The sequence below is a fragment of the Ctenopharyngodon idella genome, chromosome 7 (assembly GCF_019924925.1).
Source record: "Ctenopharyngodon idella isolate HZGC_01 chromosome 7, HZGC01, whole genome shotgun sequence".
NCBI lineage: Eukaryota > Metazoa > Chordata > Actinopteri > Cypriniformes > Xenocyprididae > Ctenopharyngodon > Ctenopharyngodon idella.
Window position 1 is genome coordinate 14,457,912 of NC_067226.1, and position 20,775 is coordinate 14,478,686.

A 20,775-nucleotide genomic window follows, 5' to 3' on the forward strand; every position below is an offset into this window, starting at 1 on the left:
CTCATTACACAAACAGTCCTCCATGAACGCATGAACCAGCCATGTGAATACAAACGCAGTTTTTTCCCTCGGGGTACAAGACGTGATTAATTCATTGCCGATGAGTAGCGTCTTCTGAATCATCTGCTAGTATCTTCTGGAGATGTATCAAACAAAAAACAACTTGAGGCGAACACATAAAGGTAATAAAGAATTTGGTCATGTTTATTTTCAATACAACATTCAACTGACAAACAGCATTTCAACGCAACCAAAACATGTTGAGAGTGATTAATTAATAATTAAAACAGAGCACAGATGCACAACCTGTTAGGACCAATATGGACTGACCAGAAACAATTAGCAAAAACCATCTGCATGAATTGTGTGCTAGTTAACATGCAAGTCTAGTATACAGTTGTATTATTGGTGGTTTGACAACTGATTTTACCTTTGGAAGTGAAACTGCTTAATTAATGTGCATATAGTGCACCATAACACCACCATACAAAGGTAAAAGAGATTAGCATATAAATTAATACATTGATCAGAGCACCTGTCAGATATATACAGCTAAGAACAAAACCCTTCACACTAAACATTCTTCAGCAGCACATAATTACAATACAGTGTTTTAAAAATAGGTATAAGAAATAAATAAAACCACTTAGAAATCAAGGAAAAATACCTAAAGGCATCAGTGACAACGGAAAAACAACCCAGAGTTTAAGTACTGATAACTGTGCCTAACAATCGGAAAGGCGGACACAGTAGGAATTACTAGAATGCAAAATGAAGACAGAACATGCAGAAACAGAGCGACCTGCTATATGTTGACTACGGACAATTAGGGTCAGGGACTTTCTATAGAATGTTTACATCCAATGGCATGTTAATGAATTGAAACAAACTTTTGGGAATCATTTGGAAGTGGTTGGCACTGAGTGTTTATAGTTAAAGCAATACTTTATTGTAATAGAGTGATGCAGTTTTTAATAACTCCGTTTTTTTGGTTCCATACATCAAAATGCCTAATAAAATTAGTTTACAGAACACACTTTTGTTGACGGGGGCCTCATGTAGCGCTTAGATTCAAAGCGTTTATTTTTTTAAAGGGAATTAGTGAAGTGAAAGAACTAATCTCACAGTCACATCCATTCCATACACAAAGGCAGACAACTAATTAAGTCTTTCAAAAACATTTCTGCTTCTGCCCACTTGACATTTACCTGTTACTTTAACAATACAAAGAAATGCAAATATGCCAAAATAAAGTACAGAAAATGGCACCAAACACTTCTTGTTAATGTGCAATCATAATTATGCGTTTAGAATCATGTAAACAAACTTGACAGAAACATATCTTTTCTCTTCAGATGTCAACAGATCTACAGAGGCACATCACTGTTCAAACTATTCATATTTTGATGGATTCCTCTGATTTCAGACATTATTAAATGCATAAAAATGCTCCAGTTTGAGAAAAAAAAAAAAAAAAAAAGTTTATTAAATAAACCACTGAAATGAAAGCAGACCCGATCTTCTCAGTGTTTACCCATAATGCTCACATGGCATCAAAATGGAAGCGATGGGCCTCCTGTCTCTTCTCCCGGTCATCTGCTTTCTGTAAGACACAAACATTCAAAGGTTGATACATTCTGTAACTTCACGGTCTTGATAGCAGGCTGGAGAAGCCGGGTCTCGCACGTTAACCTTGCCAGTCAGTTAAACCAAACACAATGCAATGGCGTTTGATACATTGGGAGAGGAAAGGACAGACACAATAAGAGAGAGACAGACAGAGAACTCATTACACACACAATGGCACACTTTACCATGGCGAAATACCTCTGTGTGCGATCACAGATAGAGCCAACACCAGACACTTGCTGCCCGAGACTGATAATAACACACACTGCCAAACCTGGAGAGCCAGCGTGTGTGTGTGTGTGTGTGCTCAGTGATTATCCTGTCTCAGTGATGGCAAAAAACGATGTCTATTCTCAGCTTGTATGAGTGACTCACGCACAAGGTCCCTCTGTGAGGCACTTGTGAATTGGCTCTCCTGTTCTATAAGGGTCACTTGAGTGTATTTTTAGCTCCAGGTGTGTCGTTTTCCCCCTAGTAACTGCAGAAAGCACATCGGTCATAACCAAAATGGCAAATCAGTTAGGGTAAAAAAAAAAAAAAAAAAAGTAATGCGCCAGTCTGCCAGACAGATATAAGGAGGTATTACTTTCTTTTTCAAAAGGACTTTAAATCTCACAGACCATGCAAAAAGAGCCGGAGGCTTTGAATGAGCACTGTCAAGCCTTACGTTATCTGCTCAGGAGAGTCTAGATGATATCTATTTGTAAGATGCACTGCTATAAGTTGGATTTTTTTTCACATGATACGGTGGTGAGTCACATCAACATCACTATTTGCTGGCGATCACTGCCGTAATTGAGGGTTGTAGCGCAAATGATGATCTGAGATACATACCTGTGAACTCATCCTCATTTCAGGTCCATTTAAGTATGTTCAGTGAGTCATAGGCCAGTCACAGACTCATTGATTACTCTGTCATGAGTGCTCGACTTAATTACATAGTCAGTGATAAAAATAGTCTGTATGCTCCTTCAAGCTCAGGATTACTAAATAACAAGACTTGCAGTTGTAGCATGTCTGACCATTTTAGTTCTTCCAGAAGCATTGTATATCCCCTTACCTTATTCCCCCTCCTCTATTTTCACCTTATGTGAAATAGATTGTGAATTAGAATATAGCTCCTGGCAGGACAGGTGCGTTTGAGCCACAATTAGCATCAAGCTACATAATATAATATAAAAATGTATTACACTTTAACTCAAAACTCACTTTAAACAACCAGCGAGTGTTTGTATTTACTTCTGATCTTCCGATTACTATCGCGATCTAATGTGGATTTTAGTCATATTATGTTGACATGTTATATTTAGAATTTTTTATGCAGCTAATTGTTACACCTGCTTAGCATGTATACTGTAAACATTATTCATATGAAATGTATAAACGTTTGTTTGTATATGTTTATCACAAAGCTTTTGTGTTCTATGTCAGAACACCGACTCAGAATAAAGTCGCTATTTTTGTTTTGTTTTTGTGCACAAAAGTATTCTTGTTGCTTCATAACATTAAGTTTGAACCACTGTAGTCACGTTGACTATTTTAACGATGTCTTTACTACTTCTCTGGACCTTGAATGTGGTCATTTCGTTGCTTTGTATGGGAGATAAAAAACCTCTCAGATTTCATCAAAAATATCTTCATTTGTGTTCCAAAGACGAATGAAGGTCTTGTGGGTTTGAAACGACATGAGTGTAATTAATGACAGAAATTTAATTTTTGGGTGAACTAACCCTTTAAGTCCCCACTCTACATATATTTTCCTTTTTCAATCATCAGCTTCACTGGGATGTACATCATAATATGGAAGAATAGATCTGTTTGCTGCTTGCTTCTTTAAAATTTTGGGTGATACCAATAAGTCATGCCCCCCTTATTTCATGTTATGGCCGATAACGGATATTTAATTTAAATTTACGGCTAATATTAAAATGTATGCTATTTATATTAATTTTGATCAGAATGAGGAAGTGTACAGAACAGCGTGTCCACAAGGGGCAGGGAATATGGTCATGTTGACTCGCGTAAGATGATCGACAGCTGTAGAGCGAATGAGAGAGCTCTGAGATCAAAAGTGACGCACATCAGGAAGAAACAGACATAGAGCGTGCTCTGAATGCTCTTTCAGCTCTTCAGATCACATAATTCAGTGAGAAATTAATAGAAATGGTACTCTGTATGACAAAATATTTCACAAACGTCATAATAAATCAATATTTCTCCAAATAGGCGCACATTTGGACTAAGAGCCCTGACAGACGCTGTTCAGTGAAGCTATGTGAACATAAACAGTGGTCAAATATCGAAACTGAAGTCCTTAATCTTTCTAATGATACTCAGTTTGTCCAGATCAAGAAAGTGTGTGATGTTTTAAAGTGCAGTGAATGTTGAACAACAATAATCTGGGGCCGTCGAAGATCCTTGACCATTCAGGGGATATGTAATAGTAATGGTCTTTGTCAGATCAGCTGCCAGCAATTTAATGCAACTTGTTTTTTCACAGGCACGGTACCAATGGAAAGTTCATTGTTTCCACACACTCTTTTTTTTCCACAAGACACTTTTGCATAATGTTGTGTTATTTGTTGTTGCAGAAATGCAACTTGAATTCCTCCGCGACACATTCGGTTTGACATGTGCTCTCCAACTTTTTCCAAGCACACCTCAAGGCGCTGACAAGCTAGCACATATACATGTGTTTATATATACATACACAGGTACTGATGGAGCCATAGGCAACATATAGTACAGCATCTATATACTGACAGGCCGACATTCACATGACCCGCACACATCCACAGCCTCCTGCGTCAAAGATTAGATGCAGTCATGTTGCCTGTGATGCATTTTCATACAGACCTCAAAATCATATTCTCCTTTTATTATTCAATAGACAGATCAATATTACACCATTTATTCAATTAAATTCCAGAGCCTGCTCTGCTATACTCTTGACAAATACTGGTAATATGGTTTTGTTTTGAATAAGGATATTAAAGTTGGCATGAAATATATTTTTTTATCATAACTGGATCTTCCGGTGGAATGACTTCTCTCTGGTGACACATGCCAGACTTCTCTAATAATTTTGTCTGCATAAATTGGATAGATCTAAAGGGTTAGTTCACCCAAAAATTAAATTTGTGCCATTAATTACTCACCCTCATGTCGTTCCACACCCTTAAGACCTTTGTTCATCTTCAGAACACAAATTAAGATATTTTTGTTAAAATTCAAGAGTTTTTTTTAATCTCCTATAGAAAGCAATGAAATGACCACATTCAAGGTCCAGAGAAGTAGTAAAGACATCGTTAAAATAGTCCACGTGACTACAGTGGTTCAAACTTAATGTTATGAAGCGACGAGAATACTTTTGTGCTCAAAAACAAAACAAAAATGACGACTTTATTCAACAATTTCGTCTCTACCCTGTCATTCTCCTACGCAGTTTACGTTGAAGACACATTTTAGAGCTTTCGTGTTCTATGTCAGAACACCGACTCAGAATAAAGTCAATATTTTTGTTTTATTTTTACACACAAAAGTATTCTCGTCACTTCATAACATTAAGGTTGAACCATTGTAATCACGTTGACTATTTTAATGATGTCTTTATTACATCTCTGGACCTTGAATGTGGTAAATTTGTTGCTTTCTATGGGAGATAAAAAACCTCTCAAATTTCATCAAAATATCTTCATTTGTGTTCCGAAGATGAATGAAGATCTTGTGGGTTTGATACAACATGAGGGTGAGTAATTAATGAAAGAAATTTCATGCTTGGGTGAACTAACCCTTTAAGTCCCCACTCTACATATATTTTCCTTTTTCAATCATCAGCTTCACTTGGATGTACATCATAATATGGAAGAATAGATTTGTTTGCTGCTTGCTTCTTTAAAATTTTGGGTGATACCAATAAGTCATGCCTCGATGCTTATTTCATGTTATGGTTTCCTGTTTCCTTTGTTCTCATTTTCCTGCCACTTGTTTGTCACCATGATTATTGATTTAACGATCACACCTGTTTGTATTCTGTTCATTATCCCTGTGTATTTAAGTCCTTCAGTTTGGTTCATTCATTTGTCTTATATTGTTCGCGCTAAGCACTCTGTTTTGTAGACTCTCGCCTTTGTATGTACCTGAGTGGATTCTGTTTAATAAATTTATCTTTGATTTTGATTGTTTTTACACTCTAAACGTGATCTAATCCTTGTTTAATATTGGCTTACAACATTTATTTCAACTGTCCAATTAATCTTTAATATTTGGCCATTTCTTTACGACAGAATTGCTACAACCACTGTAATTTCTTGAACAAGAACATGTGGACTTAAGCGAAGGCTTAAACTTATATTTTGAAATCACGACGAGCAGTTAGCACAGTAGAAATATACTGTATGATGTATTCTCCTGCGTTTGCTAAGGTTTATAGATGACTTACCTTTATTTATTAAATGAATTTACTTTTTTTTAATTTATTATTGATTAAATGTTGCACATTGCGTTTCCAGATGAACATTAAAAGCAATCCAAACTCACAGCATATGCAGAGATAGAGTTTGAGACGCGCCACTCATGTAAATAACAGTTCACATGAAGCAGCATTTACTGTGAATGGAGCCGCATGAGACGCACGTGGATAACCTACACGTATGTAAATAATTACAGCGCATATTAAACCTGCAGCACATGCATTTATTTAATTAATTCACAGCCTTTGTAAAGTCACAATAGCATTATGCTTTATTATGATTTTTAAACGGGTTTAATATCATGCAGCCTTAGAAAATGGTCTAATAATGCGTTTCATGTATTCTCGTCCGTGGAAAGCGCCACTTCCGGTATTTTACCAGTTACTCGACACAGGCAAATTGAAATCGAGGATTTTTTAAAATCGAGTATTTAAATTTAATCGAGGAATCGTTACAGCCCTAATACATATGTCCAATATCAACCGATTTTATGCCCTAATTATAAAGGGACCACATCTTGGTCTTTTTGAGAAATGAAAAAGACTTGAAAAACTAAAGACAAACCAAACCTGAAAAATTAAATGACTAAAAACCGTTTTTACTTGCCATCATGTCTTAACAAGTCTCTTCAGGCATTTCTTTAAGTGAGGATGTCTACATCCAGGAAGACGAGGTGTGTTCCTGCCCCATGCAGACATGCAAATGATACAGAACACCCCAGTACTTCATTTATCTGTGTCTTTCCTGTGACATTGAGCAGGTTGAAGAGAGAAACCAGAGGCAAAAAGGAAATTCTGCGTCTTATCTTCCTCTAATATCGCGCCCCTCCCACTGGGATGCAAATAGAATGGTCCGCAGAAATGGAGCGATCTGCTGAGTCCTCTCCAAATGCTATTTTCACAGACACTACAGGTTGTCCTCTCTTATCTGCTAAAGCCACTTCAATTACAAGCTGTCATGGGGGGCAATGAAGATGGAGGGCAGGGACAAAAGAGATAGAGAGAGAGAGGAACACTTTGTACATTGGATGTTTTGAGCTGCGTCTGACCAGAACATGCATTTTCATGAGGGGTCACTTGAGTGTGGAAGTCAATCTGTGCAACAGGATTGACATTTCCACTGTTTCACAATGGCATATGCTCATACTTATCCTGAAATTTCATGCACAAACATTTACACACATGCAGCTTTCAAACCATATCTATGACTAGAAACAGTTTGTTTGGGGAGTTGTGCTACATTTGGATTGCGAGAAGCTGCAATAAATGGAGAGAGCCGCAGAAAAAGCGAGCGATATTGTGTTACAGTCTGGTAATGTAGCAACATGCGATAATAGACCACCTGCAGCCTACACAGCTCACAGCGTCAGTTGTGCAGAGAAAAACAGGGCTGCGTAGCTTCTCTCAGACAAGCGGATGAGAAAGGGCCACTTCCTGACCTTTTAATAGCTGAATAAGTGAGTAATGCTAATTGTCACCTGAACATGTGCATCAGGAAAGCTCATGCCCCATCAAGCAGTCATCAAGAAGACAAAGAGCCAAAATACTCCCTCTCTAAACCTTCCTTCAGCCTCTCTCTTCCCTTTTGTCAAATATATAATTGCAGGGCTGAGGAAGAGAGATATGGAGCCAGCATGTTATTTTAATGCAGTGTCAACTCCAATGAAGGTCGTGTATTGGGAAGAGCTTCCCTGAGCAGAGAGCAATTATGGTTTTCAGCGCGCATAATCAGGCACCCACAGCAGATGGCTTTGAGAGCACGCCAAAACCAGAACAGCTCTTCACTCCTTGCACACATGCGCACTCAGAGCACCACCAGAACCACCATAATGCCTTTGAATACATGAACACACACAAGCACTCTTAAAAGAATGAAAAGACAAAAAAGATGTCCAAATAAACGCCCTGGATACACCAGGGTTGTTGAGGGCAGGTGAGTAGGGCGAAGTCAAAAAATCTAAATAAAGGAAAAAGAAAAAAAAAAAAGTTGATAATTAACTTGGGGTGTCAAAGGTACACAAACATGACGGTTCGATAAGAGTTCGCTGCAGCAGGGGGGAGAAAACTAAACATAAAATTGCTTCTTTTTTCTTCTTTTTAATTAAACAGTGGTTTATTGAACAAATTGTGTCTCTCTCTTTGAATAAATTCAATTATAATTAACATTTTCCTCAGGATAAAAAAAAAAAAAAAAAAAAAACTATCTCAGCTAATGTATACTATATAAACTATATACAGGGAGCCCTTTCCAGCACATTACTATAACATTAAAGGTTACAATTAACAACAGAGCCCAAACTATTAAATTAAGTTGCTATTTATTTTTAGATATAATAATCAGAACAACAACATGCAAATTGTACACAAGGCAGGTTTTGCATTAACTTCTAAATCTAATTATACAATTATTTTTCAATTATATTTCTTCTCAACTTGTTTTCATGACAAATTTATTTAAACATATATTAAATAATTAAGAGATTACTAACTGGTAAAGTAAATATAATGAGTATATTAGCTAATATAGTGCATACATTTAGTGAAATGCTCCCCTCTAGAGTTAATTTCTCTAGTGAACTAACATGCTGTGGACAGTAAATGACTTGCCTGAGGTAAATGTAATGCTACGTGAGACATTATTCTCAAGCTGTTTTATTGATGTCTTTCCATGGTTGATACACTGGTTGAGACATTACATTTAATCATATCTGCGCATAGATCGTCTGTTCTTCTTCTGTGCTTTTTCCTGTTGTGGCGGTTAGCAAACAGCGTTGTATGACTGTGTGCACCCCCTTCTGGATTGGAGGGTGAATCGCATGTGACTGTATGCACCGAATGTGACGTCCCTACCATGACAGTTTGGGACATGTATCGTTACACCCCCATAATTAAAAGATATTTGATAGCATTTTTATCTTTTATTAATTTACAATTATTTATTTAAACATGCATCCTGTGCCAATGTGAAGTGGTACTATAAAAATATCCTGTAAGATTCAGAACTCAAAGCTTTCTCATTAGTCCAGAAACAGCTTTTATTGAAACCAAGCTCAGAAAATGACTCGTTTCAGATTTTGTCACATTATTATATCATAGTGTGACGAAAGACCGCCTCTGCAACGCCTACTTCTACATCATTGCCTCTTTAGCCCCGCCCACCGATTCACTTTTGTCATGTAGTAGTAAATATGAGACAGACACAAACACAGGATTACTCCAGCAACAAAACCATAGAGACGTCTTGAGGATTACAAGAAAAACACATTCTTTGCATTGCCTTACTTGTGATTTATAACAATAAGAAAGCGTGGATGAACTTTATTTTTAAGTTCCAGTAAGATTGCTTCAGTAAGACACTTCATTTGTTCTCTTCACTTTACTGCGGATTTGTTTTTAAACAAGACACAGTTCGACCCAGGCTTTTCAGAGAGAAATAAAAAATAAAAGATGATGCAGTGCCAACTACATTGGATCCGACAGTAATGTGAGTACAACACAAGTGTGAGTAAAGGCCAGATCACACCGCACAGACAAACGCCAACAAACACCAACAAACAAGTTGGCAGTTGGATTTAGAATTTTATGAAAAATAACTGTTATGTTCACACTGCCCCAACAGACACCGACAAACACTGATTAAACATGTTCAGTCAGGTGAAAACAAGCCCTGACCAATGCCAAAAGACGCCAACAGGGGTGACGCACTGATTTCACAAAACCCAACAAATGTGTTTGTTGGTGTTTGTCTGTGCGGTGTGAATTGGCCTTAACAGTGTTTTTATCATGTGTCACTATTGCTACTGTTACAGTACATATCAAACGATCTAAGTATTTATACTGTAGCGCCGCAGTCAAACTGAATAGTTGTGATAGTGGTTTGCTGCTCTTTCCTTTGCTTCGGCATTTATGGGGTTAATGCATTGGATTACAGGATAAAGAAGAAAGCACATAGAGAATGCTGCTTTTGTTATTGTTTTGATCAAAGCCATTCGCTGTAATCCTGAATAAAAGATTCAATGACTTTTTTAAAATTTGACATGCTGTCTAAAAAAAAAACAGCATGGTATGTGATGCAACAGCCGAAGACATCTGTCTGAATGCATTAGCTGTAACTTTTGAGGGGGCTGAAAAAGTCTTTGAAAAAAAACAAAACAAAACAAACAACAACAAAAAAAACTCTATGAATACTGTTTAACAGCTAAAGCACACTGCAGCCCGCAAATGAAACTTTAGATAAGCTTGTGAACCTCACAAATCAGTTGTTGAAAAACTAGTTGACTAGCCGACTGTTGTGACCAATTCTAAATGTTTAAAAGGAATGAATTCACACATTCAGAAGTACAAATAGCATACAAGAAAGCAAACAATCACCTTCCCACACACAAAGACAAAAACTCAGGCTTTCACGTGCACAAACTCACACATAACACCCAGGAGGACAAAGTGTGTGGGATAATGAGGAACAGATTTGATATGCTGAAAGGACAGAATAAAGCAATTAGCAGCATAGCAGTGTGTGTGGAGCACCCTCAGAGAGAGCCTGAGGGCAGGGCCACACACAGACACACCCATCTGCTCAGATCTTCACACACTGCACAGAAGGAAACACGGATGCTGGAGTGTTTCAAAAAGATCCATAGAAGAAACAGGTAACACAGGAGTGAGTGATGTACTATTGGGCTTAGATCAGATGAGTGAAAGGATGAAAATAAAAGGCTGAGATGTTTGTTCTCACCTTCTCCTGCCAGTGCAGTATCCCGATGATGACGAGAATAAAGACGCACACGCCAATCAGTGCTATCGCTGTCAATAAGACTATATTACTTGGGGTTAGGTAGAGCTTCGCACTCCAGCTGCAAAGATACAGACAGAAAGAGAAGGAGACAACTGAAAACTTTTCAGAGTTTTAAGTTCAGTGAAAACTTTAAACATCATTCCAAAAAAAAATAAATATGAGAACGCACATAAAGACATTATACAGAGCGAAACCTGTGTAGATCATCAAAACAGTGACAAGGAGTTTACAGCACTGAAGAAAACTCTTATTAGCACTGTGTACCTTCACTCGTGAGCTTTAATACGAAGATTCAAAGAGCCTGAGAAAGCTAAATTTAATCAGTCCTGACGCACTCTCTGACAAGTTGAAACATCAGGACATCAAGATGAGCCGCTTTAAATAACAGGCTGAGAGCGAGAGAGAAAGTCGGAACGTTCTCCATTTATTGGAGAGAATAGAATGAGAGAAACTCTGTTTATTATTACGAATTGTTTGAAAGCAAAACGGCAGCTGAAAGAGCCCGAGCGGGGTCCATGGGGAATAGCGGGAAATCAAGTGATCTGCTCAAATATTTATGGTAAAGATTGGCGGACAGCTTCATTAAGATACATTTTAACTGTGCTGGTAAACACATTAAATATTAATGCCTGAGAAAACACATTCTCTCGGTCCTGATTAAGACTAGTGACGGATGCTGTGATGCTGTAAAATCGCTTTTAATTACATTAACACGTTTATTACTATTTGCTTGTTGGCTGTGGGTTTGCATCTCAGTAGATGCTGATAATATTAAATGAAGGAACTATTTGTAAAGTGTACATGGATTGTTTGAGGGGGAAAAAATTCTGATTGAACAGCAGGCATTGAGCGAGTGTGTTCATTCATATCAGCTAGCTATAATGCAACAAAGAAAAACGACTACAAAAAGTTTGATGCATTTTGATAAAATATTTGTTGGCTGTATTTATTTATTTATTTATTTTTTAAATTTATAACAGTTCCTTACATTTGCAGGAAAAATATAGTAATGAGTCTATTGTTAAAAATATAATTATTTAGCAATTTATTAATACATTTAACTGAATTTTCATCAATAATAAAAAACAAATGATGAAAAATGGAAAGAAAATAGTTTGTTTACTTTTAAACTTGCTTATAGTATTGTTTATCTGACTGTTGAGTACATTTTTCCATAAACGAAATGTTAATCTGCTACTTGAGTATATGTGTATGTGTGTGTACCTGCGAGGGTCATTCTGTGGGTATGGAATAACGATGAGCTGGGAGTTAGGAATGATAGCGGTCCACTCCTGTTTCCTCACATCCTGCAAAAGAAAGAGAGTGATAGATGGAAGACAGAGAATTAGCGCAAAGAATATTAGTACCATTACCGTTATGGAAATTATATCACATTCAATTTCTGCAGTTGTCCTTTGGCAAACATGCACTAGAGCTGATGTGTCTCTGTGGAAGACGGAGGGGATTTGCAGGAGATTGTATTATTGTATAATTGGACATTATTGAAGCGGGGGGTCTTAAAGGAATAGAGGGCATGTGTAACACATCTATCTTTAGCCATCATTAAACACATAATGGCTGATAAACTATTCCAATATCTCTCGTCACCATATTTGGCCCACATTTACACTGTTTAACTAAACTTTTGCGAGCTTAGAGGGAGAGCTGCACTTCAGGAGCCGACATACTCAGTGTGAAGTGAAGCTTCAGTGCTATTAATGAAGTGATCAGGGGCGATGAGTCCAATCAGAGATTTCAGCATCACTTCAAAGTGCAGATGAGTAGGTGGAGGAGCCATTTGCAGGCAGGTGATCAAAGCTACACAAACTAAGTTTTAAAAATATCTGTAAAGTTCAACTCGGTTAGCTCAAACTGGCTACAACCCAATCAAATCCTTCAGCCGCCAGCGTGATTCCATGTATGATGTTCACTTCAAACGCTCTACGTAGGCCAGTCGCAGTGTTAATTTGTTCAATACTTATTCTGCTCCCAGAGAGACAAAAATGAATAACTAATATAAAATTATTTAGAATTGACAGAACTAGAAAACTGACATGGCAGTGATGAGAGAGCCAACAAAAACACTTTTCCATTCGTTGTGAGTCTTTAAGTAGGAGAAAATGCCATAATTTTTAGTGCAACATGCAGTTAATAAGCCTCCAAACATGAAGCAGCATCAATAGTCTATCTATTCCCCCAGCTATTTGCAAAAAAAGTTCATTAGAGGAAGGGAAGTCTCTAGAAGCTTTAATGTATTATGAAGACAGTACCTCTATCAATTACAAAGGTAATTTTCCCTCTTCAACTTGTTTCTCGACAGCAATTAGTAGCAAACGTTAAATCCGTCTTTTTGAGGGAATCCTCTAGGGGTACAGATTTTAATTTCCGACAACACATTTATCATAACTCTACATTACGGTATGTGTGTACATGCACACAGCTGAGGAAGAGTGTGGGGTCTGAACAAGCTATTTTTGGAGTGTCTTTAGTCAGTATGGATGAGGCTTGCAAATGAAAGGGATGGGGTGGTATTCGGTCTCGCTGTAAGGAGTCGAGCCTCTGCCTGCAGCGGAGGTCAACCGTGGGCACCGGCAGAAAGACAAAGATTTGTTACAGTCAAAGACCCTCTACTGCTGCTCTAAACATTAGAGAGGGAGGGCGGCTCAAGCCCACGCTTTTAAGAGTTACGCTAACCGACAGGCCCTGGCCTTACGATTATGCAACAGAGAGACCTCGATGGAACCTTTTTATAATATAGAATGAAGATATTGCAAATTGAATGATATGAGATGATATAACAATTTAAGAGTGCAACCTTCTAATCTGTTAGAAAAGCGTTTGATTGCTTGTGCTGACAGCTCAATGCAAGTTTGATAGCTGTCAGAAAAAAAAACTAATTACTTTAAAGGGTTAGTTCACCCAAAAATGAGATTTCTGTCATTAATTACTCACCCTCATTCCAAACCTGTAAGACCTTCGTTCTTCTTCGGAACACAAATTAAGATATTTTTGATGAAATCCGAGAGCTTTTTTTAATCCTCCATTGAAAGCAACAAAATTCAATGTCCAGAAAAGTAGTAAAAACATTGTTAAAATAGTCAACGTGACTACAGTAGTTCAACCTAATGTTATAAAGCGACAAGAATACTTTTTGTGCGCAAACACAAAACAAACACGTTTACGTTCGAACGCCGGCTCATTGTTGGCCGGTTCTTGTCTCAGCATCACACTCATGCCTTGTGCTGCTCACGTGAGCAGGCATCGGCCAGTACTGAGCCGCCGTTGAGACACAGAACCTGGAAGTGCTGCAACGAAAATAACGTAGCAGACTGACAGGGGAGAGACAAATTTGTTGAATAAAGTCGTTATTTTTGTTTGTTTTTTGCACACAAAAAGTATTCTTGTCGCTTCATAACATTAAGGTAGTAATCACGTTGACTATTTTAACCATGTCTTTACTACTTTTCAGGACATTAAATGTGGTAATTTCGTTGCTTTGAATGGAGGATAAAAAAACCTCTCGGATTTCATCAAAAATATCTTAATTTGTGTTATGAAGATGAACAACAGTCTTACGGGTGTGGAACGACATGAGGGTGAGTAATTAATGACAGAAATTTCATTTTTGGGTGAACTAACCCTTTAAGTACATTTTGTTTGCGTTATTTCAAGGTGTCATTGTTAGTGTAATTAGACAAGTACTGAGTAATATTAATTAACTGTGTGTACTTTCTATAGGGTTAGTTGCTTGTAATTGTGCATAATTTACTGTTATTAGTACGGTAAATACATGTAATGTGTAACAAGGACTTTTTATCACATGCTCAACATAATGATCAACATAACGTAACGCTCAACATAACGCAATAAAATGCAGCTATGATTCTGCTTTATGCAGCTTTGAGCAATGTGTTTTTCCAGGATGTACTTTTGATGTAATAACTTCAGTTGTTGAGAGATTAGAGATGTGAAAACGATAGAGAAAACTGAGCATTTTTCCTTTCTCTGAGAGTTCAGAGCCCAAACCGGAGCTGTCAGCAGGAACTGTAGGTATGCCGTATAGAAACATTCATCTGTGTAAGAAAAACAACCACATACTGTATGCAGAACCTTTGTGAGGAAACTCTCTGAAAAAGTCTTCCTTCTCTCATTCCCTTCAGCTTTTGTAGGATCTCAAAAAACTGGTCTATAGGTCAATTTAAAAAAAAATGTAATGAAATGAATATGCACTTATTCATATATATCAATATTTGCTGAGAAAAGTCCTCAAATGAATAAAATTCAAAGACGAAGAAGATGACTATATCAACCGAAAAGCATCTGAAGAAGTGAATATATTGCACTATTTCCAAACGTGTTAGACTGACAGCTTTCAGCCTTTTTAGCGTGTTGTTTCTTGTTTTTTCAGTGTCTTGCATCATGAGCGCTGCATTTTGAAGACACCTTGTCAGGTTAAAAACAGTTCAATTTTTAAAAAGTATGCCTCGAGACCCCTGTGTTCGAATCGGGACAGAAGGCATGATTTTTTTGTGTTTTTTTTTTTGCAAATAATAAGTTGTATTAAATGAATGTATTAAATTGACATCCCTATTAAAAACACAAAATGGCAAACTGCTGTATGTGAGACTTGCTCAAGTGTAAGCTTTGTGTTAATGTGAATGTGTGTATGCATGTGAATGTAGTCATGTGTGAGTGTGTGTTGGTAAATCAAATCTGCAATTCTAATCACTGTTTGATAAAGACCTCTGTTTAGCTCAGTGACAGCAGAGGAAGCCGACATCTTAAATTTAAATGAGTAGCACTGGGGGAATTCTAGAGGAAGTGGAGGGAGGGAGAGATTTCAAATTGCACTTCAGCTAAAACCAGACAGAGACAGAACGATCAGAAGAAAACACCCCAATCATTTGAAAACCTGGAAAGCATGGAAAGATGTGATGGAAAGATGTTTTATATATATATATATATATATATATATATATATATATACATATATATATACACACATGTGTGTGTGTGTGTGTGTCAGACACAATGTTTCCCTTTTCAGACACAGGCACAGAAGCAGGTAGAAGTAAACCAGGCCATCTGCATGTTCTTCCTCTCCCGGGGCCGTTCTACCCATGATTCCTCCCTCCTCCCTCCATATGGTGAGTGTCTGTGAGTGTGTGTGATAAGGTATGTCTGTACCTTCCCTCCAGGGGGCCGGGGGATGCCCACAAACAGGTGATCCAGGAAGTTGGCGCTGCGCCCCAGACCGAGCACGGTGTAGGGCAGCTGGAGTGCGAGATGAGCCGACTGGCTGAGCTGCCCCGCTGCAGGAGAGAGAGAGAGAGAGAGAGAGAGAGAGAGAGAGAGAGAGAGAGAGAGAGAGAGAGAGAGAGAGAGAGACAGGGGTGGAATTGTAGGAGGGAGAGAGTGGGATTGAGGGTGGAGGAGTGAAAGGTAAAAGAGAAAACCGCCGAGTGTGAGGGGGAGGGAAGTGTAAGGTATGAAACAGGACATGATCAGGTGAGGGAGGGGGAGGAGAAGATAAAAGAGGAGAAAACAGAAGAAATAGCTGCCATTAGTGTCATCCATAAATAAGGGTTGTTATAATAAGAGATCTCAGTAAATGAAGGGCTCTTGCTCAGATGATCCTGAGCTTTTAAATCAACCTCAACAAACTACTGCAGAACCATAATTTTTACAGGCTACTCATGCTTTAAAGGGATAGTTCACCCAAAAATTGCAATTTTGTCACCATTTGGATAGGTAAAATGCAGACAACAAATTCCAAGTATGGATTACCACACTTGGCTTTCACATATCGCTTTCACTTTCATTTACCCGCCTTCATGTCATTCCAAACCTGTAAGAATTTCTTTCTTTGGCTGAACATAAAAGAGGATATTTTGACAATAGTCACCAAAACTGTTTGGTTGCCAACAATGTTCAGAATATCTCATTTTATGTTCCACAGAGAAAGTCATACAGGTTTGAAATAATATAAGGGTGAGTAAATGATTTTTTGGTGATCTATCCCTTTAAAAGGCGCACCAAGAAATGTTATGCTGACCAATAATATGACTGACATCTGTTGACGTAAATGAAGCATCAGGGAAAAGCAAATGTGTTGCTTGTTAATACCCTATTCATGGGTGTTTTTATCACAGGCTACGCTAAACATTCAGAGTAACAGATCAAAAAATTCTGTTTAATTGAACTGACCATAAGATAAAGTAATGATAGCACCGAAAAGGCACAATATTTAATTGAATAACGTATAAAATAAATAAATATTACACAAACTAAATATAAAACAAATAAATTAAAAAATAAAATAAATAGGTAATAAAAGGTGTTTATAGGTGTTTATATAGCAAATTAACATACAGCAAAAAGAAAATAAATAATACTAAAAAACATTAAATGTACTTAAGGAATGAATTAAATAATGAATCACTTGGCCTAGCCTACTCCAGATTGCTATGGAGGAAGAGAATGTTATTGCAGTGAAACTCATTTTTTGACTCCTTTCTTGTTATGCGGCAAATATTTTTTGATCGCCCACCCCCACCCGCAGCAAAGGTAAAACCGCCTGCTCCTGCGAGATTTGCGTTGAGTCCCGCAGGATCCCAATGCAGTCCTGTAACATAGACCTCTCCATGTGCTTTCTGGATTTTACATAGCCCAAACTGTGAAAAGCAAACAACTACAGTATAATCAGTTTCTAAAATCAATCATTTTTATGATTTTGGACCAGAAGAACGCCTGAACTAAATATAAACTAACTGATGGAGCACTTTACGTGTGTCCTGCTGAATCAAATACACACAGTCCCCAACTGGGGAAAGGTCAGTCCATTGCTCATGTGTCATGTGTCCAGCTTAGCGATGCCATTAAAGAGAAGAACAATTAGATGTGTATAAGCTGATTTCCCATTATGCATCAGAGAGAAGAGAGAGAAAGACAGAGAACAAGGGTGTCCCTAATAACTTCCCAATGGCACATAATAGCGGTACTGGAATACTGGATGCATTCTCAGAATCAATTAGATAGACTGATGGAAAAGGTAGAGCAAGCTCATTGACCAGAAAGAGATACTCAGTTCAAATAAAACAAAACAAAACAAAACAAAACAAAACAAAACAAGAATGGTCTTGTGTAGAGACTTATGTACTCTCTATTAGTGAAGTTGTGAGTGAAAAAAAAAATTAAGGATGATATAAAGAAAAAAAAATGTTGAATTGGTTTTTATATTGTATATTATACTACAACCAAAGCAAATTATGAAAATATCTGGACAATAGTTTGAGGAAAAAGTAAAATAAATCTCTTAAGGTCAAAGGCTGCATCAAAAATACAGTAAAAACAGTAATATTGGGAAATATTTTTAAAATTTAAAACAACTGTTTTGTTTTATATGTTCAAATATAATTTATTCCTGTGTTGGAAGAGCTGAATTTTCAGCATCATTATTCCAGTCTTCAGTGTCACATGATCTTTTAGAAATCATTATAATATTGCTGCTCAAGAAATTATCAGTCAAATTTCTTATCATCAATGTTAAAAACAGTTATACTGCTTAATATTTTTATGGAAAATCTTTGATGAATAGAAAATTCAAAAGAACAGCATTTATTTCAAAGAGAAAACCTCTGTAATATTTTAAATGTATTTGCTGTCACTTTTAATCAAGTTAATGCATCCTTGCTGAATAAAAACATTAATTTCTTTCAAAAAGAAAGAAAAAAATCTTACTGACCACAAATGTTTGAACGATAGAGTATAAATATGAAGAGCAACATTTTCAACTAAATTTTTTTTTTTTTTTGAACAGCACATTTCACAATAATCAGTTTCAAAGTTTCACATTTTTGCATTAAAAATTTAACATGTAAATTAACCCACCCTTAAACCTAACCATACCTCCAAACCTGTCCCTAACCTTAGCCGTATCCCACCTCAATAGCAGCTAACATGTTTTGCAATACAACATGAACAGAGTAAGTACATTTTTTAAATGTAAGTAGTAGTTAAAGACACCTAATATAAAGTTTGACCTAATGTGGTTTAGTTCAGGGTTTGGTGTAGTGTAGTGTAGACCACACATACATGCACACACACACACTCACATATGAGCGAAAGCATCCACAAAACAAGGAGGTTTGAGATTCAGCTAGCCGAACACAAGCCGAGGTGCAAGACAAGCTAATAGAGCTGTAGCTCGCCTCCTACACGCACACACCTACTCACGCACTCACTCAACTCCAGTCCGCACAAGTGCAAGGGCACATATCCTCTCTAACTACAGCTGTACGACCATTTTGGTAGAGGATGTACTCTAATGCATGCAAGGCAAAAAGTGAGAGAGAGAAAATAGCTTCAATCTGACAAACAACAGCCAGGTGGAAAGCACTCAGGAGAGAGAGTGGGAAAAAGGAGAAATGGTTTACAAGGCTATCTGTCTCTAACTTTACAAAAAAAAGATCTGTTAGCCACAATACATACTTCATAAACAGACAGAAGGCAAAACAACACAGTACATCAGAAGCGAACACAGACTGAAAGCAGATTTTAGTGTCCACACAAAACACTCTCCCTAAACCCAACAGCTAAGATCATCTCCCCAAGCAAACCTGTTTGTTAAATGATCTCAGGTCTAGCGTCGCTATAGAAACCATTCTTTGCCCTGTCGATTGGGCGCTTGTGGAGCGATAAAAGGAACAAATGGTGGCGATGCTGCCTGGGCCTGAGGGATTAGAGAGGTTAGAGAGCTGCAGAGCCAAAATGGCGGCTTGATCCAGACACTGATTTGTGTGTAGCGACACGTGTCTGCTCTGAGGGAGATAAGTGGAGTCTTCCAGAGGCACCCAGCAGCATTTCCCATCTTATCACGCTACCGTCACAGAAAACAGCAGAGCAAAAATATGACCACTCAAAGCCAGAATGACATCAAGTGCGGAGAGCGGGGAAGAGAATGAACCTGGAACGACTGAATGACACAAAAAGACAAAATACTCACTAACGTTTTTTTTTTCTTCTTCTCTGTAACCAGAACTCACACAGAGTCCAATGTCAAAATTTAGTCAATCTCACCACAAAGTATGAACACATGAATGATTTTTTGGAAAAAAAGAGGAAATAACATATCGATATTTTTACACAATCGCAGCATAATATTTTCGACTTGGCAGGCAGGATTTAAAAAAATGTACAAAGAAACTTGTCATGCAGATTTCATGGAAAAAAAAAAAAATGAATAAACCTTTACTACATTTGGAGGTCAACTGTATTCTGTCCGCACATTATATGTAAATACTGTTCTCCAATAATGACCCTTCAGTAGCTCAAAAACAAAAGCTCAAGAGACATAAATGAACCATATTCTAAAAAGACCAAACTAGGGATTCACTGATATTTAGGGCTGCTCTCGACTCAAGATTTTTCTGGTCGACAAGTAGTCATTCATTTTAAGCGATTAATCAACAAATCACATGTTTATTAATAAACTATAAATCATAACAATGAGCCTTTAATGCCTACATAGACTAATCAGCTCACACATAAAGCTCGCCACATCGCACTGGCAGAAGTAATGATTTCAAAAGATGTATTACTCTTATCTGTGTGACCAAAAATGATGGAGTATTTTAAGTGCAAGCGATCACAGTCCTCACAAACACTTGAATAGCCCACATTTTTTCTAGCTTAACATTAAAGCGAGCGGCCATGTAAAGTTGCTACTACGTACATGTTTCAGATGATGAGCCATATTTGAGGTCGATGAATGATAGGCGAGCATTTGGATGTCCTGCCCGATGTACTGTATTTACCACATAGACCAGCTTTTAACGATCTGTCCATCACAGACTGCGTGACTTTGACACTTGCTGTGGAT

The 20,775-nt window shown here is 37.5% G+C and overlaps 1 protein-coding gene across 2 annotated transcripts in view; it reads right to left on the reverse strand.

Moving 5' to 3' along the window:
* Positions 1-177: 177 nt before the first annotated feature.
* Positions 178-20,775, reverse strand: part of itfg1 (integrin alpha FG-GAP repeat containing 1) — a 138,619-nt gene continuing 118,021 nt past the window's right edge. For both annotated transcript variants that reach the window (XM_051898482.1, XM_051898483.1), the window contains 4 exons: positions 16,083-16,207; positions 12,120-12,202; positions 10,836-10,953; positions 178-1,603 (listed from right to left, as the gene is read on the reverse strand). In XM_051898482.1, coding sequence (XP_051754442.1) covers positions 1,544-1,603; positions 10,836-10,953; positions 12,120-12,202; positions 16,083-16,207 — 386 coding nt within the window. In that variant the 3' untranslated portion in view covers positions 178-1,543. The remainder of the gene's footprint in view (positions 1,604-10,835; positions 10,954-12,119; positions 12,203-16,082; positions 16,208-20,775) is intronic.